The following is a 22120-nucleotide window of genomic DNA, read 5'->3' as shown; positions in this document are numbered from 1 at the left end:
CAAGATAGAAATTATGAAAAACTAGGGACATGTAATTAATTAATTCTAATCGCGTCAGCATGCACAGCTTGCAAACGGCAACGACAAACCAAGTTATTACACCGTGATACGTGCTGGTGGAATCTGGCAATAAAATTTGCATTAATCGTTCTCGACCAGCGGAGAGCACAGGAAACGGAAACGCAGAAAAGTAGGATATGTAATAATGTATGACGCGTACATCAGAGAGAAAAAGAAGATATTAATTCAGCAATTAATCCTCCATTTTTCATGTTTAACAAAGCATCAAACAATATATCAGCTAATAGTGAAAGCAAAATATTTTGTAAATTGCACTTTCTCTTTATTAGTAATAATTAACGAGCAGCGATAAATTTTACGAAGAATGCTGACTTTTGGTGAGTCTTCATGTACACTGGAAAAAATCAAATGTCTCGATATTGATGTGGAGGCATGTAAAAAGACTTAAAAATTTATAAAAAAAATAAAAGAAAGAAAGTTTAGTATTGAAACAAAGATAGAACAAAAATGGAACAAAGCCCTCAGATGAAGAATCACGAATTTGAGTTAAAATGCCGCGAAGACTATTACTTATGAACTATTTGCTATCGCGTGATTTACGGCGCGAATTGTTGTTAACTACGTATGTAGATTTAGATGACGACTAATACAAGAAAGTCAAGACAGCGTATGAAGAAAGAACCGATAAGGAAAACTGTATGAACCATAGTAACGCAAAGTGAAAAAAAGAAAGAAATACAAGAAGCAAAAAAGATAGAAGCAACCGAAGAAGCAACCGCGAAGGCCACAAAGGCCACGGGCTCACCCAGTGACTGCTTGTTACTCTGGCACGTCTCCAAGTCTACTCTACAAGCTTTTTCTATTTTACCCCTTAGTTTTCCGTTCTCCTGATTTATTACTATATTGCGCGTTACAGTTTGGCCGCTCAACAGCCGTCACCATTCGTGACAGAAACCGGATTTCATGACGCATCGATTCTTTAAATAGAACAGAAATCTTAAATTTGTTGATTTGTGACAAAAATTGTATCAATTTTTGCTGTTATTATGCAGAAAAAATGTTTTAATTAAAGAAACTATAAACACACACACACACACACACACACACACACATAATATATTATTATAACGAATGTTTTTGTGTTTCTATTAAAAGTACAATTAACTTTTAATTGTAAATTCTAATAGATAAACTTAGATCTTTAAAAAAAAATAAGTAAAATACAATCTTCTATAATAGTAAAAATGTGTTAAAACTTTTACAACTGGGTAAGAATTTCTTTAAAATCATTATCAACAGAAGAATATGAATAGTAGTAAATTAGTTTTACATATTTAATTATGTGTGAGCGTGCAGCAACAATTGATTTGAAGCATAGTTACTTTGTAGGTTTGAATACAATTTTATGCTCATTTGTATAGAAGTGATCTTTATTAATACATTTCAAAATTTCTAATCTTATAAAAATTTACTATCTAAACACGGTATACTTCTTAATTGTAAAATTTTAATGTAGAAATAAAATTTGTAACATAAAATCATAAAAAGCTAAAGGAATGAATATTTGTACTGGAGCATTTTGTATTCTCGTTATGTACATTTTACAGGTGTTTTAGCAATTAGCAGATGAATTAATGCATTGCGTACGAGACGGAACTTGCACATAGATTATACGTAACGCGCCCATTATTAAGTCGCATGTTTGTCCGTAACGATGCTTCGCAAACGACCGGGACAGTTTCAGGAGCGTCCATCATCCACGGAAATAGTTGAAATTCTCCGGGTAGCCACCGGAAACGTGAAAGTATATATCGCGCACGTACAAAACACGAACGAGTGTGAGTCTCCGGATGCCGTATATCTTTGTAATAAACTCAGGCGACCCCAGCCCATTCGGCTACGCTCTACCCTTATGACCCGTCGACGTTAATTACCAGAATAATTGCCCAGGATGGAAATCCAAGCCTTACGTAGGCGTGCTTTGTGGTGTTAGTCGGACAGGTCAGGTGGCTTGCATGATCCTTTTAACACGGCATTCTATGTTATACGAATAATACAATTTTTATTTTTGGAGATCGAATATATCAAACAATATTTTTCAAACAATATTTATTTAATTATTCAAACTGAATAGCTTTTAGAAAAATAGAAGAGACTATAAATGCCTTTGCAAGAAATATGAATAAGTTGAAAATCTTATCTAAAAAGAAGTATGATATCCTATGAATTAATTTACATAAATTAATTCTCATTTATGTAAATTAAATTAATTTATGTAAATAGTTTGCACAATAAGATACAAGACACAATAAGATACAAGAAGAGTAATTTATTTTATAACTATTAGTTACTGTTTTTTCTTCTAAAAATATAAATTATTTATTAATAAAGAATAATGAATTATTTATTAATAAATAACTAAAATAATAAATTATCTATTTATCAATTCTAATTTATCTAGAGAGAAAGTAAATAAATATTTTGTACACAAAAGATTTATTTTCGAAGCAATGAACAATGAAGACAATCTCGACTTTGTTATTTCGTGATCATACTTTTCACTAACGATCGAGTCTTTTACCATGACACGCGGATAATTCAGGCGACGATTGTCGCTCACGGAACGAACAAGGAAGAGACTTGTCTCCTTGGAAATTCGCCAAAATCGTGGCACGGACTCTCAATTTACTAGCCAGTTTGACTTTCTACGTGCTCGAAGTACACATATCTCCTTTCTTCAAACCAAGAAAAATGTATATATGTGCCATTATTGGCGTATCTGTCCTATAGATTTGCCAATGGAAATTCAAAAGATTTAAGTTTTTATAATAGTTCAGTAAAATAAATAACTGATAAAAATTCTTTAATGTTGTAAAAGACTTCTTATAAATTGTTTCTAAAATTGTGAAAATAATTATGATAACATATAGATACGCAATTATACAAACTAAATCGATTTGAAGTCCAACACAATATTTATTCTTTTACATATTAAAAAAAAACGTAAGTTTTACACCATTTAGATAGTTAATTATATGATATTTAAATTACCATATATTAAAAACTATATATATTATTAAATTACACTAAGAATAAATAAAATTTTGAGAACAGTTTGCCAATGGATGCTTATAAAATCATAATATGCTGTGTTTTTTAATAATGCTTCAGTCGCGATAGGTATTACTCGGGATCACCAAATATACATATAAGATTCTTTTAAATCAGAACCAAAAATAAAGTGCAGACTTTTTCTTCTTTTTATTCTACATTCTGCAATTATATAGTACTACGTGTATCATCATGGATAAATAGTACAAATACACATGCATACGCCTGACAATAAGTCCAATCCTTGTCTCTTCCTCACGAGCGTACATCTGCACACGAAACTGCAACGGATTCGATAGCAGAAGAGCAGAAGTTACTTAGGAAATTGGTGACAAATTCTCTTTTTTCTTCGCCGTCCGTCACGCTTACCCACAAAATACATCCTGTACTGCGATTCTTTTTGCAATAGGTAAAAGACGAAGATCTATGCAGAAGAAAGAAGAAAAACGGAAAAAAGGAAGAAAAAACGGAAGTACAAAAGAAGGAAGAAGAGAGGAAGAAATAAGCGAAAAGAGTGAAGGCGAGGGAGGAGATGTGCTCTCGCATAAAATTCTCGTTACCCTACGTACTACGTATCGAGCAGCTCTCGAAACGACACGCTGATCCTCACTTCTTCTCATCTTCTTCTTAAACCATTCCCCTTTCGTGTTCTGCCTTCAAACCCTGGCATACCGCCGCTCGTCCTCGAAATTGCATTTCGCTCGACTGTCGCGGCTCGTTTGCTCGAATGCGCCAAGAGCTTCTCGGGAATAGGCTGCCTTTAACTTCGAGGCTGGTAGTGGTGATGACAACGATGACGGCGATGGCGACGACAGTAATGCACAGTTCTATTAATTTAAATTACGGAAACGGACTTTACACCACACGTCGCAAATACGTGCAATGTCTGTTTATCTGCGATCTCACCTAGTTAGTATGTTGAAGCTAACGCGCACGAGTCTCTCACATCCGTGGAGTATGTTGAGCATTTGGCAGAACGAAAATATCAATATGCTACAGGCAATCGTTGATGTGTGTCTTGGATGATTCAAGTATCTCTCATAAATTTTCAAATATATGTAGCAGCATCGTAAACTTTTCAATATTTCTTCAAAATATATTGAAAAATGAAAAGTATATATAAAACATATATATATATATATATATATATCGAAAATCCATGCATATAAAATATTATTACATAATAATTTTGTTGATATAACAAATTTTATTTATTTTTATATAAATTTTCTTTAAAATTTTTTTACAAGAACAATGTTACAATATTATTATTTTACAGAAAAATTCGATATTATTTCATATAATGTACACATTATTCACCATGGAATATTAAAAAATAAAATAACTTCGTAAAATATTCTGTTCGTACTATAACAAAGCGTCATAAATCCAAATATTTATATTTAAATTAATAAAAATAATTTATATTAATAAAAATTATAAAGCATATTTTATACAAATAAAATATATATTGAATTATTGCTTCTTAAAAAATGTAGACATATTAATAATAGATATATAAGTAATTTTAATAGAACTCTGAATTACAATCAATTCTGTAATCTTTGCAACGATCGAGATAGGCTTTGGAACGCGTTACATGCATGCACGATTCTGGAAAATAAAGTTTTCCAAAATAAAATTTACCGCAGACTTTGCAACCGTCGCGAAACTTTGATAAATAGGATTCTTAAAAGTTTCCATCTCTCTAGCATTAAGTAAAATTTCCATATCGCTATCATATTTATGCGTACAAGAGAACTTACGTTGCACAACGATCAATTGTGCCGAAAGCAACGGCACTTTACGTTTTTGCTATAGCATCGCGAAGAAAATAGTTTGAAAGTATTCTCAGAATCCACTTCCTGTGACGTTTTCCATGTTCTCTGTATCCGACTGTACGCTATGCGGAATGATGAACGATCCTTTCTGCATCCTGTATGAACGCTGAGCGCATACAATGTCAATTTTAGCCGCATGTATCAAATTTGGCGAGGGAGACGCATTGCCGTCGTTTCAAGTAAACTGATATTAGACATATATATTTGCGATTCTAAATACGAGATTATTTTATTTCTTAATATTCCATGGTAGATAGTGTACTATACGAAATAATATAATATCGAATTTTTCTGTAAAATAATAATATTGTAATATTGTTCTTGTAAAAAAATTTAGAAAGAAATTTACTTAAAAGTTAATTTGAAATTTAGAAGTGTTTTGCTATTTAATATAATTTTTTTACATATATAACGAATAAATATAACGTCTTACGAATATAATCAGCGATCTCAATATTGTTTCTTCGCACGTGTATATTATATTCATGAATTATGCCTTGTTACTAATATATAGATATGCTAGCTTAATATTATCCTGTCGCACATCCAAATACACCTTTCATTTAGCCACGTGTAAATTAATGGATAGTGGAATACACAGCATCACAAATAACAGAGTAAAATGGCGTAGTTGTATCATCCCTACGTCATATAATGGCAGAATTCACCTGAGCATTCCGTCTAAATTCAATTAAGAAGAACGAAGTTTGTCCCAAATATCTTACTAAAACATTTGAGGAATATTTCTCTCTTGAAATGATTAAAAGTGGAGAAACTTTAAAAAAGGAAATTTTGCTAATACAAACGGTGAAAAACCAGAGACACAGATTTTAAACTAAATTTAAAAAATTAAACTTGAAATTGTACTCTTCTTATATTTAATCTAAAGGATGAATTAATTTTCTCATAATCCGAGATTAATTAGTTAAATTGGCTTCTTGCTGTAAAACCAATAAAAAAATTTTCGAAATTAAATTAACACGATACGAAATTTTTTGACAATTATTTCATTAAATGCAAATCTCAACCCCTTATAGAAATTTAATACTGGAAGGTAATGATTAATTAATTTACTTATTTCAAGTATTAAAAGCATTATCATTTAGTGCTTTAAATACTGAAAATAAGTAAATTAAATATCAGCATTAAATTGGCCAGTATGAAATTTCTGTAAAGGATGTGTATAGTCGGATGTTGAAGCACGTTCAGCACTTTTCCACGACAACACATATAATGCACAAAGCTTCGTCTTCGGACCGTCATTTTCTTGGAAAGTGCACGGTTCATAAATCCGTCCCGCAGCAGCGAGCCCCACCTGCAGAGAGTTTATAGCTAATAAACGCAAATACCTACCGCGCTGCTTATGCGGAATACATAAAATATTGATACACATTAACTATCAAAACGATGGTGTAGGATGATAACAATGACGAGTCGATGTAAATGAAACTTTTTTATATGTAAAAAGAAATTATAATATAAAAAATTTTCCATTAAAGATTTTTTTTTATAATTAAATCATATAATTATATAATTTTATACATATTTATAAGATTGATTTTTAATCTCTTATCTTTTTTTATTTAATAAAAAGAAAATAAAATTTTGTAATTGTTTTAGAAGAGAAAGAGAGAGAAGCAATGTTTCTAAAGATAAATTAATTATAAATTGCAAATTAATTTTTGAATAATTTGCATTACTTTTTTAGTTAAATGGTTGAGAAATATAAGTAAAGTGTATTTTATTTTATGGTATTTATCAGCAAATATTTTAGGCAGACATGCCAACAAAGCATTTTCAGTAGTCGATATCGAAGATATCGAAAAGATACTACTCTTTTTCTTGACAGATCGTGACAGATACGCGCAACACCAGCATTCAGCATTAGGCTAAATTGAAGAACAAAATGAAAAATGCGATAAACATTTTCTTCATGTTAAGTGTCATATTACGATTCCAGATAGGCGTATTGAAATTTAACTAACTGAATCGCGGAAGTGAATAATCCGTTAACATTATTCACACTAGTAATTAGCATTGTGTTATGTATGATTATATGAGAAAAAGTGAAAGCTTTCTTTCTTTTTGTCACGTAAGACAGGAAGTAAAATTATCTTCTATATGTCAGTAGTAGAAAATTTTGTGGACTTTAACCGCTAAGTTTTTTACTATTTATGGATTCTCATTAAAACATAATCAGCAATCATCCTAGAAAAGACGCAATATAGCCTTATTACATATTAAATTTAATCTATTACTTCCTCAAAAATTATTATCAAAATAATCATTAGGATCATTTGATAAATTATGAGCAGTAATATTATCTTTAATATAATTTACAGACATGTTATGTTAATTATTTAGAATAATTACAGAAATAATTATATTTCCTATTCTTCCTTTCCCCTCTCCCTCTTTCTTCCCCTCCCTTTCTCTCTCTCTCTCTCTCTCTCTCTCTCTCTCTCTCTCTCTCTCTCTCTCTCTCTCTCTCTCTCTCTCTCTGTCTCTACTGTTTCTACTCTCTCTCTAGAAAAAAAACATAATTAAATAATAATCCCGCATGTTTATTATAATTATTTCAACAATGTAATTACATTAAACATGATTTAAACTTAATTTGTTTTTCTATACCTATTGAACTTTATATTTTCCTGAAATATATTGTATTGTTTGAGTACTAATCTCCTTGATACTTTTACAATCTCGCATTTTATGATACGATGAAAATAAATGTTATTTTAATGAGCACAGGTATAAGTCAAATTTGGAAAATGTTACTAGTGTAGTTGATGTTATTATTAATAATTGTTAGTAACTGAGAGCAAATTTTTCAATCAATTAATTTATGATGTTTGCCAGTTAGGACTAAAGGAAAGGATTAATAACTATTTCAATTTTTTCAATAATTTTAATTGGTGAAAATTCTTTTAAGGTCAGCAAATCAACAATTTGGTTTTATTGGCAATATTTATTTATTCAACTGAGAAAAAGCTTGCATGTAAAATTCGTCTGCATTTTGATTAAATTTTTGTGTTCTATATCAATATTTGTATACATATACATGTATATATATATATTTATATATGTATGTATGTGTGCGTGCGTGCGTGCGTATAAAATAATAATAGAATACATAAATTATATACTAGTATATATGTATGTACATTAGTATATAGCGTGTGCGTAAATTTTAGTAGAAACTTAGATCAGTTGCTTATATCAGCAAACACAAGGCTTCAAAATCCAGATATCCCTGTATATGTTTTTTTCCAAAATACTGATTGAAATTTTATCGAAACTTGAGGAATTAGTAGGAAAGCCTTACACATAAAAAATAAAATTTTAGTTTTTTTTAGTTTTTTAATTTCTTTTATCTATTCTCTACAAATAACACTTTTAGTGTCTTTAATCACAAATATGTACGAAAAAATGAGTCTGACATATCTTGCTAATATTACTTCCCGAGTTACATAATATCTTCCGTGATAGGCAGCACACTGCTTACATACTTGCTGCTTAATGAAGGAAGAAAAAAAGAACGGTAGGAAACAAGGGAAGAACAGTGACGATGAGGAAAAAAAACTTTGTGTGACGTATACATGAAGGTGGATGATGAACAAGTGTTACGTCGCACGAAACCACATCGTGCAACGAGCGTATATCTCGTTGGTACATGCAACCGACTAGTATAGAAGGAAAATAATATATAACGAGCTGAGTGAGATGGAGAGAAATAAGTAAGAGGTTAAATCTTACGAGAATCAAGGAGAAAAGTGTACAAACTTGATGCCCTCATGAATCTACTGTGTCTACATACTGTAGCACTGTTTCGTAATTACATTCGTGGGCGTTTACATTTCTATTTGACTGTTGTCTTCACATGGACTCATGTAAGCGCATATGTGGATGCATGGTTCTGCAAAGCATTATTGTTTCTTCGAGTAAAATAGCCTACTAATTCTTCCTTTGTTGAGATCGTTAAATCTTAATTTTATTCAAGAGTTATTAACCTTTATTTAGTGTGATGTTAATGTCTTTTTCGAATAATTAATGTTATTTGAAAATATTATTTGAAAAGCTTACGTTTGTTATTACCATTATTATTATTTAATTATAATATTATAAATCGAGAAGAAATACATAAAAAATGAATCTCGTAAAAGAAATTTTTAACAATAATAAGAACAATATGTATGTAATATTTACTGATTGATTTGAAATTTAAAACATAGTAAATATTATGGTAATATCTTAATGAAAATGAAATTTATTAATTTATATTTTCGTAGCAAAATATTTTTATAATTTACATTTTCTTAACTTCATATTATAACTTTACATTTTCATATAACTTTATATTTTTTTTAAACCATATTTAACTATCGAAAACGTAATATCGGTCTGTGAGATTATTAATCAAGAAACGTTTCAAAATACATCTCTTAACTCTCTTTTTTCATTTATTAATAATTTACTTATTGAATATATCTTTCTTTCAAATTTATTTCATTTTTAACAACATATTTTTATTAAAAAATTAGAATTAAAATTAAAATTATTAATTGCTTTTACATAAAAAATAAAATAAATCTTAAATTAAAACGTTTCATCTGATTTGCTTCAGATGAATAATATTGACTGATATTATAATATTCTAGAGAATGAAGAAATTATTTTATGTTCCGAAAACTAAGCAACTATTGGTGCGTTAAGTAAGATATATTCATCTCGCGACTATCAATATAACGACAGAACAGCTTGCTTTAATGCGGGCTTTCGTGCAAACGATATGATCTTTGAGGGTGGAGCTCGCAGATCACAAGAGAGAAACTGGCTTGTCTCGATCCGTTTCAACCATGATAACACATCATGTGAATGGCTACAATCCTTCGCAGGTGAAACTTTCATGGATCAAAATTGATTGTACCGTTAGAAATAGGAAGCGTTCAACATTATTGCAAAAAAATCTGTAACATGTTATTATAACCTTATATACGACACAAACATCCAAGAAACATTCTAAAAACATTTAAAAGATATTCCTATGTTCTAAAAGCTTTTCCAGGACATTCATCGAATAAAGTATGTACGTTACTTTATTTGATGTTTATTCATAGCAACTAATCCACAATATTTCAAGATATTTTATATTTAATTAAAACAAAATTGTTTAAAAAATTTTTTTAATATTTTACGTAAATATTATTATTGTATTGCAGAAGAGACTTACTTCTCTGATGATCTTGCAACTTCTGACGCTACCGATATGCGAAAACAGAGCATATAATAAATCTTCCGATACAACATGATCCAAGTTGCCCACATATCTAAATCAACATAAAAATAAGTAATTATTATAAATTCATTCGCAGTGGCGATCGTGGCGTAGAGCATACTGTTTTCTATACCGAAGATTCAGAGTTTCCAAATTCACCTAGTACACAAAAATTTAATTTGCTCGCCACCTCTCGAAAGACAAATCACCAAGAGTATATTTGTCACCGCCATTTGGAGCCGGCATTAAAAACAATAGGCCCCATATATAGTAGATATATGCATCAATCTCTCAATTCTATAAAAGTCATTGTTTCACAACCTCATCTGCAGAGATGACTCGAGTCCAATTTGGACAATACGATTTAATGAATAAATGATGAAATTCATTTGTAAAAATAAAAATTTTGCGATACGTCTTCATTATTAACAATATGCTATATTATATAATTATTTTTATTTTATATTATATAAAAAAATATAATTTCTTTAATCAGTTTGGAAGAATGTAAATGACAATAATTTTTAAGTTTTTTTAAAACATCTTCATGATATTGTATAATAAGTAATTAGACGTAATATTCTATATTTACGAATTAAACAATACAATAAATATACATGTTAAACAATACAATAAATATACATGTATAAACTTAATTGTACATAAACTTAATTATACATGTTAAGTATTATTAATTCCTATTTTTTATGTAAATTTAAATGAAAACTAACAAATTGTATTTTTATACAATCTACGTTATTAACATAAGATATGACGGAAAGCTAAGTATTAGACGGGATTAATTTGAAATTCGAATTTGATCGCCAAATCTTGATGGTAGCACAGTCACGAAGCGGTGAGTTGTTCTAGAAAATATAGCAGGGAATGGATACGTGCCAGAAACCCATATGTCCGATAGTCGAATTAGAGCGGAAATAGGCAAAAATCCAAATTTCCGAATATACCATACACGGCGCATGACTGTACATATCGCACGATAAATTCTAAACTCGTAGCCAGAGCTCGATTTCCGTAATGGAAGAACAATGAAGAGTGCTTCAGGAAACAATACGATAATACGGGCGACTGTTACGTGAGCGGAGCAGGAATAGAGCAATAGTAAATGTCATCGGAGTCGCGATAAAGTTGCCATTAATTCGTTATACGTATCGCAGAATAAAATGCACCGCAATACGGACATACATAAACTAAGCTCGGATGACCATAATATTTCTTCATTTAATCACAGGAAGAGAAACTTCATGGGCAAGACATTAAACATTAAAGGGACAAATTGTCTATATAACGTTTTAAGTTGAAGAACACACAGATATCAGCTTAAAATTTTCTTTTTTATCGCATGTTACATATGTGTGTTACCAATTAATGTTTTATTTTAAATTATCTGTTCTGCGTTACGTAAATAGAACCATACATAAATAGAAAAGTAAAATTAAAAAAGAATGATAAAGCAAAAATATCGCAAATTTAAAAAGTGAAAAACATACAGTACATATTTATATCACATATAAACGTAAACATATATTTAACTTAAAATGATATATTTAAATATTAAAAAGAGAATAAAAAAGAGGCACGTTTCATAAAATTTATGTAATATATATATATATATATATATATATATATATATATATATATATATTAACAAACATATAAACAAATGTATAATATTTCAGAGTTCAAAAACGTACTTCAAGAAATAGAATTGTTTTAGATCCAATAGAATTGTTTTAAAATTCCAAAAACTTATTTTTAAAGTAATTTTTTAAATAAATTTCTTTAAAATAAGATGCAAATAGATAATATAGACGTAAATAGATAAATTTATTTAAAATATATATATGCATGTATGTAAGTACAAATAGAATTGATAAGAATGATCGGAATAATGATTGCAAGAAGAAATAATACTCACAAAGTTTTTAACGTATCATCTGGCATATCGATGTTCGAGAATTGTTTCACGCCGCGACGAGCTGCTAAACACAGCAGCTTTTCGCATACTTACACATTAAAATCAACTAATTTTACTTAAATGCACGCCAACTAGAGCATAGAATGTCTAAAGTCTCCTAATAATGGAATTGCAAACTCTTAGCGCGTGCGTAGATCTTACAGATAAATAGCATGCCAAAATGAAGAATAAGTAAATTCTAATTTTGAACTACTTTGTATTTTAAATCAATAAGAAAATAGTTAATAAATTTATGCGTGCTCATACTTCGATGAGTAAAGACTAACAACACATTTTTCTTCATAATTTTATTGCGTTTTGAATAAAATCATCTCATGTTTGATGGTAAGTGCAGTTTTAAATGGATCATATAAATTTTTTTTCTTCTTTACTATTATGATCTTTTTTACACAGTCTAATCTTAAAATAAAAATATTATGTCTGCATTTTTACACATTAAAAGAATATAAAACATTTTACAATATACTTTATTCAAATTAATTATATCATAAAAAAAGAACACAAGCCTTTTTTAAATATTAATAACTCGTTATTGTTGGCTTAAGCTTTCCGTGTTTTTAATTTCATAGCTAAAATTTATCTAAATAGATATCCCCAATGTTTTAATAGAAACTTTTAATATCTACTTCATCATGACCTCAACGATCTCTTCAGAAAAACAAAGAAAAGTACATGTGAAATTCACCCTGCCATAGCCAGATGCTATAAATAATTCGTGAGTAGCTATCGTAAATGTCGTGGAGTTTTTCCGAGGTGTAAATCACTCTTAGTAGAGCTTGTTATAAAATCTTACCCTTACCCCATTTTATGTTACCGCCGTTGAGCGTAAACGTCTGTCTCGCGATGTACGAGTATTTGCATGTTGAAAAGGAAAACGTGGTTGCGCATCACACACAGTAACCAAAGCATATCGAATTGTCGGACAGCCAGATTTGAATAGCATTGTATGCGAAAATAACAATGTAGAATAGCATATTCGAGAATAGCCATTTCTAACATAGCAAATTTTATGGAAAACTCAAGGAAAATATATTTTTATATAAAAAAACATATTTGCATATTAATATTTTTTCCTAGATTTTATATCCCGTAAAAATAAAAAGTATCTGGTGCAGTAAGAAACTGCATGTTTATAAAATTTCTAATTACCAACTTCTTGAAAAACTGCTAGATATTCTAAAAACAATTCGGGGTATTTTTTAACACAAAGAATTTATATAGATTCAATTATATACATAGATAGTTATTTAACATTAAAGTTTAGATGCATCTTAGATTACAATTATATCAATATTATATTGTATTAAGAAGAAGCTTATGAAATTTATTCAATGTCCATATGTCTTTCGTCCATGCATCTCTCGATTCTTGTTATAATTTGACAAAATTAAAGAAAGATTGATATACGACATGACTTTCCGTGTGCATGATTATTCGCGTGACAATACAGGTTCAGCCATACATATTAAACGCCGTCACGTAAAACCCGGCACTTAATTTCCCCGCAATTATAGCGTATGCGGGTCACCGTGAAACGTGCCAACCGAAAACTTCACATCGAAAGATTTGAAAGAAACATATTTCAAAGTCAGTCCGACTAGATGGTGAGGATATAAAATAGCAGTCGATCAGCGACGTCAACTTTACGGATCGTGCCCACACCGGCCACAGTTGCATGTCGAAAGCGTCGGCCGTGCCTTTCGGAGCCGCTGAGAAGCCACGAAGTACCGCGAAAAACTTAGTTTTGCGAGGACGATAAATCATCTTGAAATTCGCCGGGGCTGACAGGCATGTAGTTTTACGAGGGCCTGCACGCAAAATGCAAAGCAGTCTCGAACCTGGTGGGCTTGCACCGCAATTAATTAGCGTTTCGTGATAGCCGTGCATGTGCCGAAGCGTTCTCTTTTTTTCTCTAGCCCTGCTAAAGCTACTTGCGCGATAAGGTGACGCCATTCGCTGATCCGATTGAACATGTAACACCATTTTAAAGAACATATCGGCACTGCCTGACTGCACGATGTTGAGATTGCTGAAGTTGAAATTCTCCATAATTTTGTCACGTATCGCTATTCGTAACTGACATGAACTTGAAAGTAATATTATTAATAACTATAAATAATGATATTTGACAACACAATTACAAATCTGTAATCAAATTATGTGTAAGGGAATATAGATAATTAATAATAATATAAAAGAATACAGTAATTTATTAAAATACGCGCATACATAAGAATCAAAATTGGTATGTAATAATTCATTCAAGCAGATTATAAAAATGTTTATATATAATCTACTACATCTTTATCCAACTAAATTATATATTTACATATTATTTCATTTACACATTCTCATTTTCATATTTTTCTTCTCTAGTTAACGCTTCATATATATTTTCGATCATACAATTACAATTACACATAGTTTACATATCAATAATGTATACAAATATGCACTAGATATGAAGATAATAAACGCAAATTGCAATAAAAAATTACCGATTATTTCAACATACCAACTAATCGAATCATTATTTACATTCTTTACCTATCTAATAACTAATTTGCTATAAAATAACTAAGTTTTGAAGAGCTGAATACGTAGGCCAATTTTTGTGCAATTAATATTTGATATTTGTATAAATTAAATAATACTAAAATTTACAGATAATTGAAAGATTATAAAATACAAAGTTTGATTGTTCTGCATTCCATTTTTTTAATGTCAACCTAATTGCTCCTTTTTTAAATATTAATTAAAAATAAGATTAATTTCTGTTCCAATTTAATCTCGCAGCATATAATTAGGGGAAAAATATTCCATCGATCAGGATTTCGGTACAAAACCAGTCTTAGGTGGTGGACCGACAGGTTTACTGGACATAGGCACTGTAGGATCTACGCCCATAACAAATGATGTTCTTATATTATTTTTACTGGGTAACAAAGCAGCTGCAAAATTCAAAGATGGAGAAGGAGACATTCTCTCAATTGACATTGACTGCTGAGGAAGTTGTGCATCGGTCTGAATACCTTTAGACCCATATATTTCTTTTAATATTAAAAGCATAGTATCTTCAGATTCCCTAAAATCAAATTATAAATAGTATATAATATGTATATAAAGCAAAGTATTTCTCGTAAGAAATGTACTACTTACCAATAACAGATATGACTTGTAAGAGCAAAAATATATTCATTAATATATTCAAAAGGCGCTTCTTGAAGAACGTAATCTATTCTGCGACCACCATTAAGTTTTCCTACTTTTAAATTGACACCATCATCATCGTTGTTATGTTGATCTGGTACGCTTGGTGGTTTGTGTAATTGTTCTTCGACGACTTTATCAATTTCGCGTTCAAAAATTTGATTGTCTGGCTTATGAAATAAGGCTAGTTGATAGAAAGAGTTCCATGTTTGCCTTACAGAATCAATTAATTTTTGTTTCAAATCCGCTCCGACACGTGCCATCGTCTCCTTTAATTCTGTAAATAATAATATTAGTAAGAACATGTTCTGTAAATAATAATATTAGTAAGAATATATCCATACAACACAGAAGTTTACAGCAATAACGCTGTAAGCTTGTAATATTATTGCAATATTACAATAGAACATTGCAACATTGCTGGAATAATTTGTGCTGTATAGGTAAGTTTAACCTAGAACATAATTTATTATTATAAATCATAACGCGCATATTTAAAAATTTAACAATAAGTACTACCCGTGTAAAGTTGGCCCCAACATTTGAAAAAATTAATTTTCCATAGCTTTTATTCGATTGCTCATCGTTTGCACATTTATACACTTTGAATTTTTGTTTGCACACTTCTAGTAAGAAAGTTACTAAAAAAACAATTTTGGGAGAACTAACTTCACATTAGCCCCTCAACTTTGAGCAAATTGGATCGAAAAAGTCATAATCGATAGATTTTCGTTTGCATATTTTGGAACAATTCGATTTTTCGCATACCCTTAGTTAAAAACATAATCACAATTAATTTAAAGTTTCGAGAAGAGTAAGCGGTAAATAGGTTCGAATCGCACCTAGTATGCTCAAAATGATATGAATCAATAGGTTCCCGTTTGCACATTTCAAAACAAATCGATTTTTCGTTTCCACACCTTTAGTTAAAAAGTTATTAAAAAAAACAATTTTGGGGGAGGGGCTAACTTTACCAATAAATACATCTACCTAGCTGGCTCCCCGACTTAATCAAATTTTAATGAATATTATATAATTATATAATAATGCGCTCTCAAACCCCGCAAAAAAAATTGCGCTTATTTCGTTTAGTTAAAAAAAATTTTTTTGTGGGGACTGAGCAGGCTATCAGTTAGCGCCTCCCCCCCCCCCCGTGTTAATAAGAACCGATATAGAAAATCAAATATACAGGATTTATGTACTATTTATGCGCTTTTATATTCACATAGTTTTAATTTTTGTGCTGCATCCGTTAAGGCACTTCCCTCTTGGAGCAAACAATCATATTCATTATTAAGTCGTTTAAAATTGCAAAATTACAAATATACTTCAACATCCTAAAGTTTCAAAAAATTTCATCGAATCATCTCTTTAAGGAAAATTCCCAAAGATCGTGTTATTTTCAGTGAATTATATCAGGCTCCCCCATTAAATTCGAGCTGAAAACGTAATTTCTATGGGGAATTGGTCCCCATTTGTTAATAAACAAACTAAAGGTGTGTAAATAAAAAATCAACTTGTTTTAAAATATGCAAACGAAAACCCTATCGATTCATGCCATTTTATGCATAGATGCGATTTGAATCTATTAGCCGCTTTCGACTCTTCTCGAAACTTTAAATTAATTATGATTATGTTTTTAACTAAGGGTGTGCGAATGAAAAATCGAATTTTTTCGAAATATGCAAATGAAAATTTATCGATTATGATCTTTTCGATCCAATTTGCTCGAAGTTGGAAAGCTAATGTGAAGTTAGCCCTCTCAAAATTGTTTTTTTAACTAACTTCTAGTAACTTTCTTATTAGAAGTGTGCAAACAAAAATTCAGTATACATAAATGTACAAACGATGAGCTATGAAAAATTAATTTTCTCAAAAGTTGGAAGGCCAACTTCACACGAATATAAGTACTCACCTAAATGCATTCTCTTCCTGCCTTTGTGATGTGGTATCAGCATAGGTCGAAAATTGCTGGCCTCAGGATTAATTAAGGACTCTACTCGATAAGCTACTGGATCAAACGGATGAAAGATATTGAAGAAAGCCGGACAAGTAGGCAAAGTAAAATTTTCTCCTAGAGTATCGATGCCTCGGACCGTTACGAACATGCCAATCGGACTACCAAGAGCAAAGAAGGCACCCGGGCGAAAAGTGAGTTGCGGATAATGTATATAAGGCTGGCCTGTTCCTGCAGTTCCCATTACATAGCTGACTTTTCTACTAAGACGTCTTTTGATAATAGCTGCAGGCATTGGTTGAATAGGCCCAATACTGTCACCTTCCTGCAATTGCAATAAATATTTTAGAAGTAAATATAAAAAATGTAAAAGCATTTAAATTATAAGATTGAAAATAAAATACATAAACTTTTTTTATTTATATTTTTTATTGCTACTCACTTCCTCGTTGTCCATATCTTCATCTTCTTTCTCAGGTGTTTGATGGCACAATAAATCAAACATGATCAAACTACCTAATGAATGACCGCCTAAGAATACTTCTCCATCAAAGATAGGATTTCTTTCTTTGAATAGTGAATACAATCTATTCAGCTCACTTCCGACTGTTTGCATGATAGTTTGACAATATATAGGACTAGTATAGAAAAGTATATCAAGTAAAGTATCGTTAGTAAAATGTCGCAGTTTCGGAATACTCTCCAATGTGATAGCTTGTAGTCGTTTATCAATTCCCGTATCTGAATGAAGTGTTGTATGCCAGGAAATCGGTAAAACTTCTATTCTATTTACAATTCCTTGCTCGCATGCAGTACGATAATGTGATTGCACCAATTGAAATGATATACTTCGAAATTCATCAACTGAAAAATTAATGACGTTAATATTATATTAGGTGTTGGAATTAATTCGTAGCGTTTTACAAGTGATGGGAAGTACTTTCATTAATGTATTTTTTAATGCTCATGTGAAATAAATAACATTCTTTCATTAAAAAACGCTACGAATTAATTCCAACACCTAATACTTTGAATTTTATATATAAATAACTATGTATAAGGAATTTATTTCAAATTAATATTATATTTTCCGCAACTTACCAACTTCTTCTACAGTGCGAAACTTCAGATCGCAAACACTACCAATACCGTGTACAAGAAACAGAAGATGATCCACTTTTTCAGGCTCACCCTCATCTATATTGAATTCATCTACTCCTCTTTTAACAGTTTTTGGTCTACTTGCAGAACCCTGTAAATATGTACTGTCCTCTGAAGCCTGTAGAAATTAGGATCGACCATATCAAACAGAACCATGCGTGCAATATTACAAAACTCTTTACACATTTTAAATAATAAAAGTAATTTATAAAAAAATAACTTAAGAAAAAGATAAAATAATTAATAAAAAAGTATTTTAAAATATAAGCAAATAATGCTTTGCAAAATAAATTAAATAAGTGCGAAATAGTATAATATTTACGATATTATATATTTTTGTGTGCTGTTATTTTTAATTATAACATATAGATCAAAAGTTATACATATAAAGCTAAGCATAATTAAAAGTATAATGTAGTGTTACTCAACAAAACTGAAAGCTTAATTGTAAACTGTAAAGCAAAATTTTTTTTTATATTAAATTGCATTATAAAAGGCAAATTTGTAGTAGCAATTAAAATGTTTAAAGAAATAATGAAAAAATAATATCATATAACATTTGCGCAATTAAATATTATTACTTTAAGCATTGTAAATAAAAGAGCACTTTAACAATTATACTTTAATTTCTTATGTAGATACTTATTTAATTTCTTTATTATTTTATTTTCTAAATAAAGCTTTCATAATCAAGTTTTAATGAAATATTTTATGCAAAATATTACTCCTTCATTTATTATCAAACATTATTCAACATTTAATTTATTATATATATATATATATATATATATATATATATAATATATTATATTTATATATATATATATAAAATAAATATATATAGGGTGTTAGTTAAGTATGTTGCCTTCAATAGAGTGATTCTTTATTTCAAGAATAAAGAATGGCTCTGTTGAGTATAGCAACATACTTAACTCCCTGTATATATAATTGACCTACTTACAGCGTTATTTCCCCAAGATCCTGCCACGTCAGGAGAAACCGGTTGTAGGTAATGAACCTGCACTGTAGCACTATGGAAGACAATATATTCTCCATTACTTAATTCAATTCTTCGATTCCAGTTGTTCGAGAGACATGCCAGCTTATATTCATCCTCAAGTTTGGCAGCAGTGCTCTCATTGTAAGGAACATATCTCGGTTCAGTTGCTCCCTTGAAAAACCAAGAACATCGCCTAACTTCATTAGATGTTCCAGTCCAATAGACTGGTGCTCTTTGACGACGTAAGATATCAACATCATAACGACCGCCATCAGTAGCTACTGTAGTTTCGGGCGTGATATCGCTTGAATTATGAACTTCTTCAAGTTTTAAGCTGTCTTGCATGGAAAATGGTAGCCATAACGTTTTGTTCTCCACTTCCTTACGGTAAAACCAATGATGATATACTGATCTGTATTGCATTTGTTTGTCGGAAGATCCAGAAGCCTAAAAAATATTAATATTATGTGTAATCACTCACTTATGTTTTGGGTAATTAAGAATAAATAAATCATAATTCATTACTTTGTATTAAATACAAATTTAAATATGTGTAAAAATGTATTTTAAAAGATTATCAATTATTAGCATTAATTATAAATTGTTTGAAATATTCTTAATTTTATAAATAAAATAAAAACTTAATTTAAATTGTGATATCCTTACCCAACTTTGAAAACTTGGTGGAATGGTATCTGGTGTAATGCGATTGGTTGGCGAATTAACCGACATTTGAACAGGACTAAGTGTGGCTGATCCCGTTGGTTCAGGTACTGACGTTGTCGCCGATACAGCGGGCGAAGAATATCCAGTATTATTTTCAGGAATAGCGTAGGGTTGTTGCAGCCCAGTATTATTTCCGTAAAACGGCGGATTTTGATATGATTGTTGAGAAGAAAGTTGGTCGTATGTATGTGGAAAAGTCAGTTGTTTAGAAGGTTCATTCGCAAATTGGGCAGGATCATAGAATACTGGCGCTGGTTGTTGGATGGGAGCAGTGTATACCGATTGGTTAGACGTTGTATATGGCGGCTGGCTGGATGCAGCGCTTAACACCTGCGATTGAGAAGATTGATCGGCATTCCAAAATGGTACATGAGTCGTAGAATCGATCGCTTTAGAATCAAATGCGGAATTTTCTTGAGTTTGCAGCAAATTTGTTGCATTTGTTGCATCAGCTACTGATTGTGCAAATGGAGAATTTGTATTTGTTTCCTGCGACGAAAAACTTGGAAACCGATTTGGTTTCGCTGATTCAAAGAACACATTTGCCGACTGCTCCGTTGGTTTTGATACGTTGTAGAAATCGACAGAAGAACAAGTTTGCGGAAGTTGGATAGGTGATACGTAATTTAAGCTGGACTTTTGTTCCGCAGGCTCATCTGTATAAAGTGTGGAGCTTGACATAGATATCGATTGCGTTTGGTAATGCTGTTGAGGCGGATGTGCGTTCGACTTAGCCGATTGAGGAGTTATTGCAATCAGACTGTTATCAGTAGTATGTATTTCCGGGAAGATCACTGATTGCGTCGTTGACTCTTGCCCAAGAAACACGTCACTCCATGTGTCACTTCCAGGTTGAACTGCTTTCTCTTGTACATCATTCAACTTCGCCTCATTTGATTTATTGATTATCTCATTTGTAGTCTTTAGCGCGTCGCTTTGCGATTCGAAAGATTTTGTTAATTCGGTAGTAACGCTGGGCGTTTTGTCAACTTCTGTAAGAGTTTCAGGAGTTGCTACGGACGAATTTTCCTGCTGTTCCGCAAGTAAATGTTCTAATTTCTCTGTCACCTTGGCTGCTGATATTGGTGTGAATGTCGCATCGGTTTCTCCCGATATTAATATCGGTTTATTTGTAGATTCTGCGGTCGTCTCAAGGGTGCCGCCTTTCGAAAATTCCGGCGGTAAATTTAGCTGATTAGGGTTCTTAATCACAGCTATTTCTTTATCGGAATTAGATGTTGGTGGTAGATCCTGGTTTATGTAAGGAGCAAAGCCAGGAAAAGAGATGTTCGCCGGAGTGTTCTGAGGCGTTGCAGGCTCCAATATCCGTGTAGGTATCGGTCTAGACAATGACGAAGGAAATTGCGTAGACACGGAAGAACTTTCAAAAAATGGATTCTGATTTGTAGACGTTATAGATGAATTATACTGCGCTCCTGTTGCGATTGGACTGGAACGAAACGAGCTGTGGAGAGAGCTATTTCGCGATAGCTGCTCAGACGTTGGAAGTTGTTCGGGCAAACAGCTAGTCTGTTGTACACTAGAATTGTTACCCTGCGCCAATCCTTCCGATTCATATGGATTCAAAATAGTTGGTGGTGCAGAGACATTTTGAGTCGGCAAGAACGTCTGTAATGCAGGATTCGGATATGGCTTTGCGGTGTTAGACGTTAGATCAGGCGGCGGTGCATACTTCAAGCGTCGTTGATTACCAAGTCGATAAGAAACGGGCGCTTTAACAAGAAATAATAATTGTTTCTGATTAGATATATTTGAAACACGTGTTGTATAATATTATATACTCATCAGCAAACAGAAAGTT

The 22120-nt window shown here is 31.2% G+C and overlaps 2 protein-coding genes and 1 long non-coding RNA gene across 6 annotated transcripts in view; all 3 read right to left on the bottom strand.

Annotated features, from left to right (window-relative positions):
* Positions 1-12313, bottom strand: part of LOC147911031 (cytotoxic granule-associated RNA binding protein tiar-1-like) — a 120244-nt gene extending 107931 nt beyond the window's left edge. Inside the window, exons 1-2 of one of the 2 annotated variants that reach the window (XM_087402553.1) lie at positions 12185-12313; positions 10204-10300 (exon numbers count right to left, since the gene is read on the bottom strand). In XM_087402553.1, coding sequence (XP_087258679.1) covers positions 10204-10300; positions 12185-12210 — 123 coding nt within the window. In that variant the 5' untranslated portion in view covers positions 12211-12313. The remainder of the gene's footprint in view (positions 1-10203; positions 10301-12184) is intronic. The other variant, XM_087402549.1, reaches the window with a different exon arrangement.
* On the bottom strand, positions 2084-4244 carry LOC105154891 (uncharacterized). The gene is made up of 3 exons (XR_847256.2): positions 4039-4244; positions 3702-3959; positions 2084-3556 (listed from the first exon to the last, which is right to left on the bottom strand). It is a non-coding gene; the product is annotated as an uncharacterized LOC105154891 (long non-coding RNA).
* A 2123-nt stretch (positions 12314-14436) lies between the features above and the next one.
* The window catches only part of LOC105154896 (uncharacterized), a 19843-nt gene continuing 12159 nt past the window's right edge, over positions 14437-22120 (bottom strand). For 2 of the 3 annotated variants that reach the window (XM_011070688.2, XM_087404284.1), the window contains exons 3-9: positions 20239-22031; positions 19534-20019; positions 18513-18690; positions 17854-18275; positions 17370-17736; positions 15404-15731; positions 14437-15329 (exon numbers count right to left, since the gene is read on the bottom strand). In XM_011070688.2, the coding sequence (XP_011068990.2) occupies positions 15071-15329; positions 15404-15731; positions 17370-17736; positions 17854-18275; positions 18513-18690; positions 19534-20019; positions 20239-22031 (3833 nt within the window). In that variant the 3' untranslated portion in view covers positions 14437-15070. The remainder of the gene's footprint in view (positions 15330-15403; positions 15732-17369; positions 17737-17853; positions 18276-18512; positions 18691-19533; positions 20020-20238; positions 22032-22120) is intronic. The other variant, XM_087404276.1, reaches the window with a different exon arrangement.

This window comes from Acromyrmex echinatior, chromosome 1, assembly GCF_024713525.1.
Source record: "Acromyrmex echinatior isolate Ae372 chromosome 1, ASM2471352v2, whole genome shotgun sequence".
NCBI lineage: Eukaryota > Metazoa > Arthropoda > Insecta > Hymenoptera > Formicidae > Acromyrmex > Acromyrmex echinatior.
This window is presented reverse-complemented; position numbering and strand designations above follow the sequence as displayed.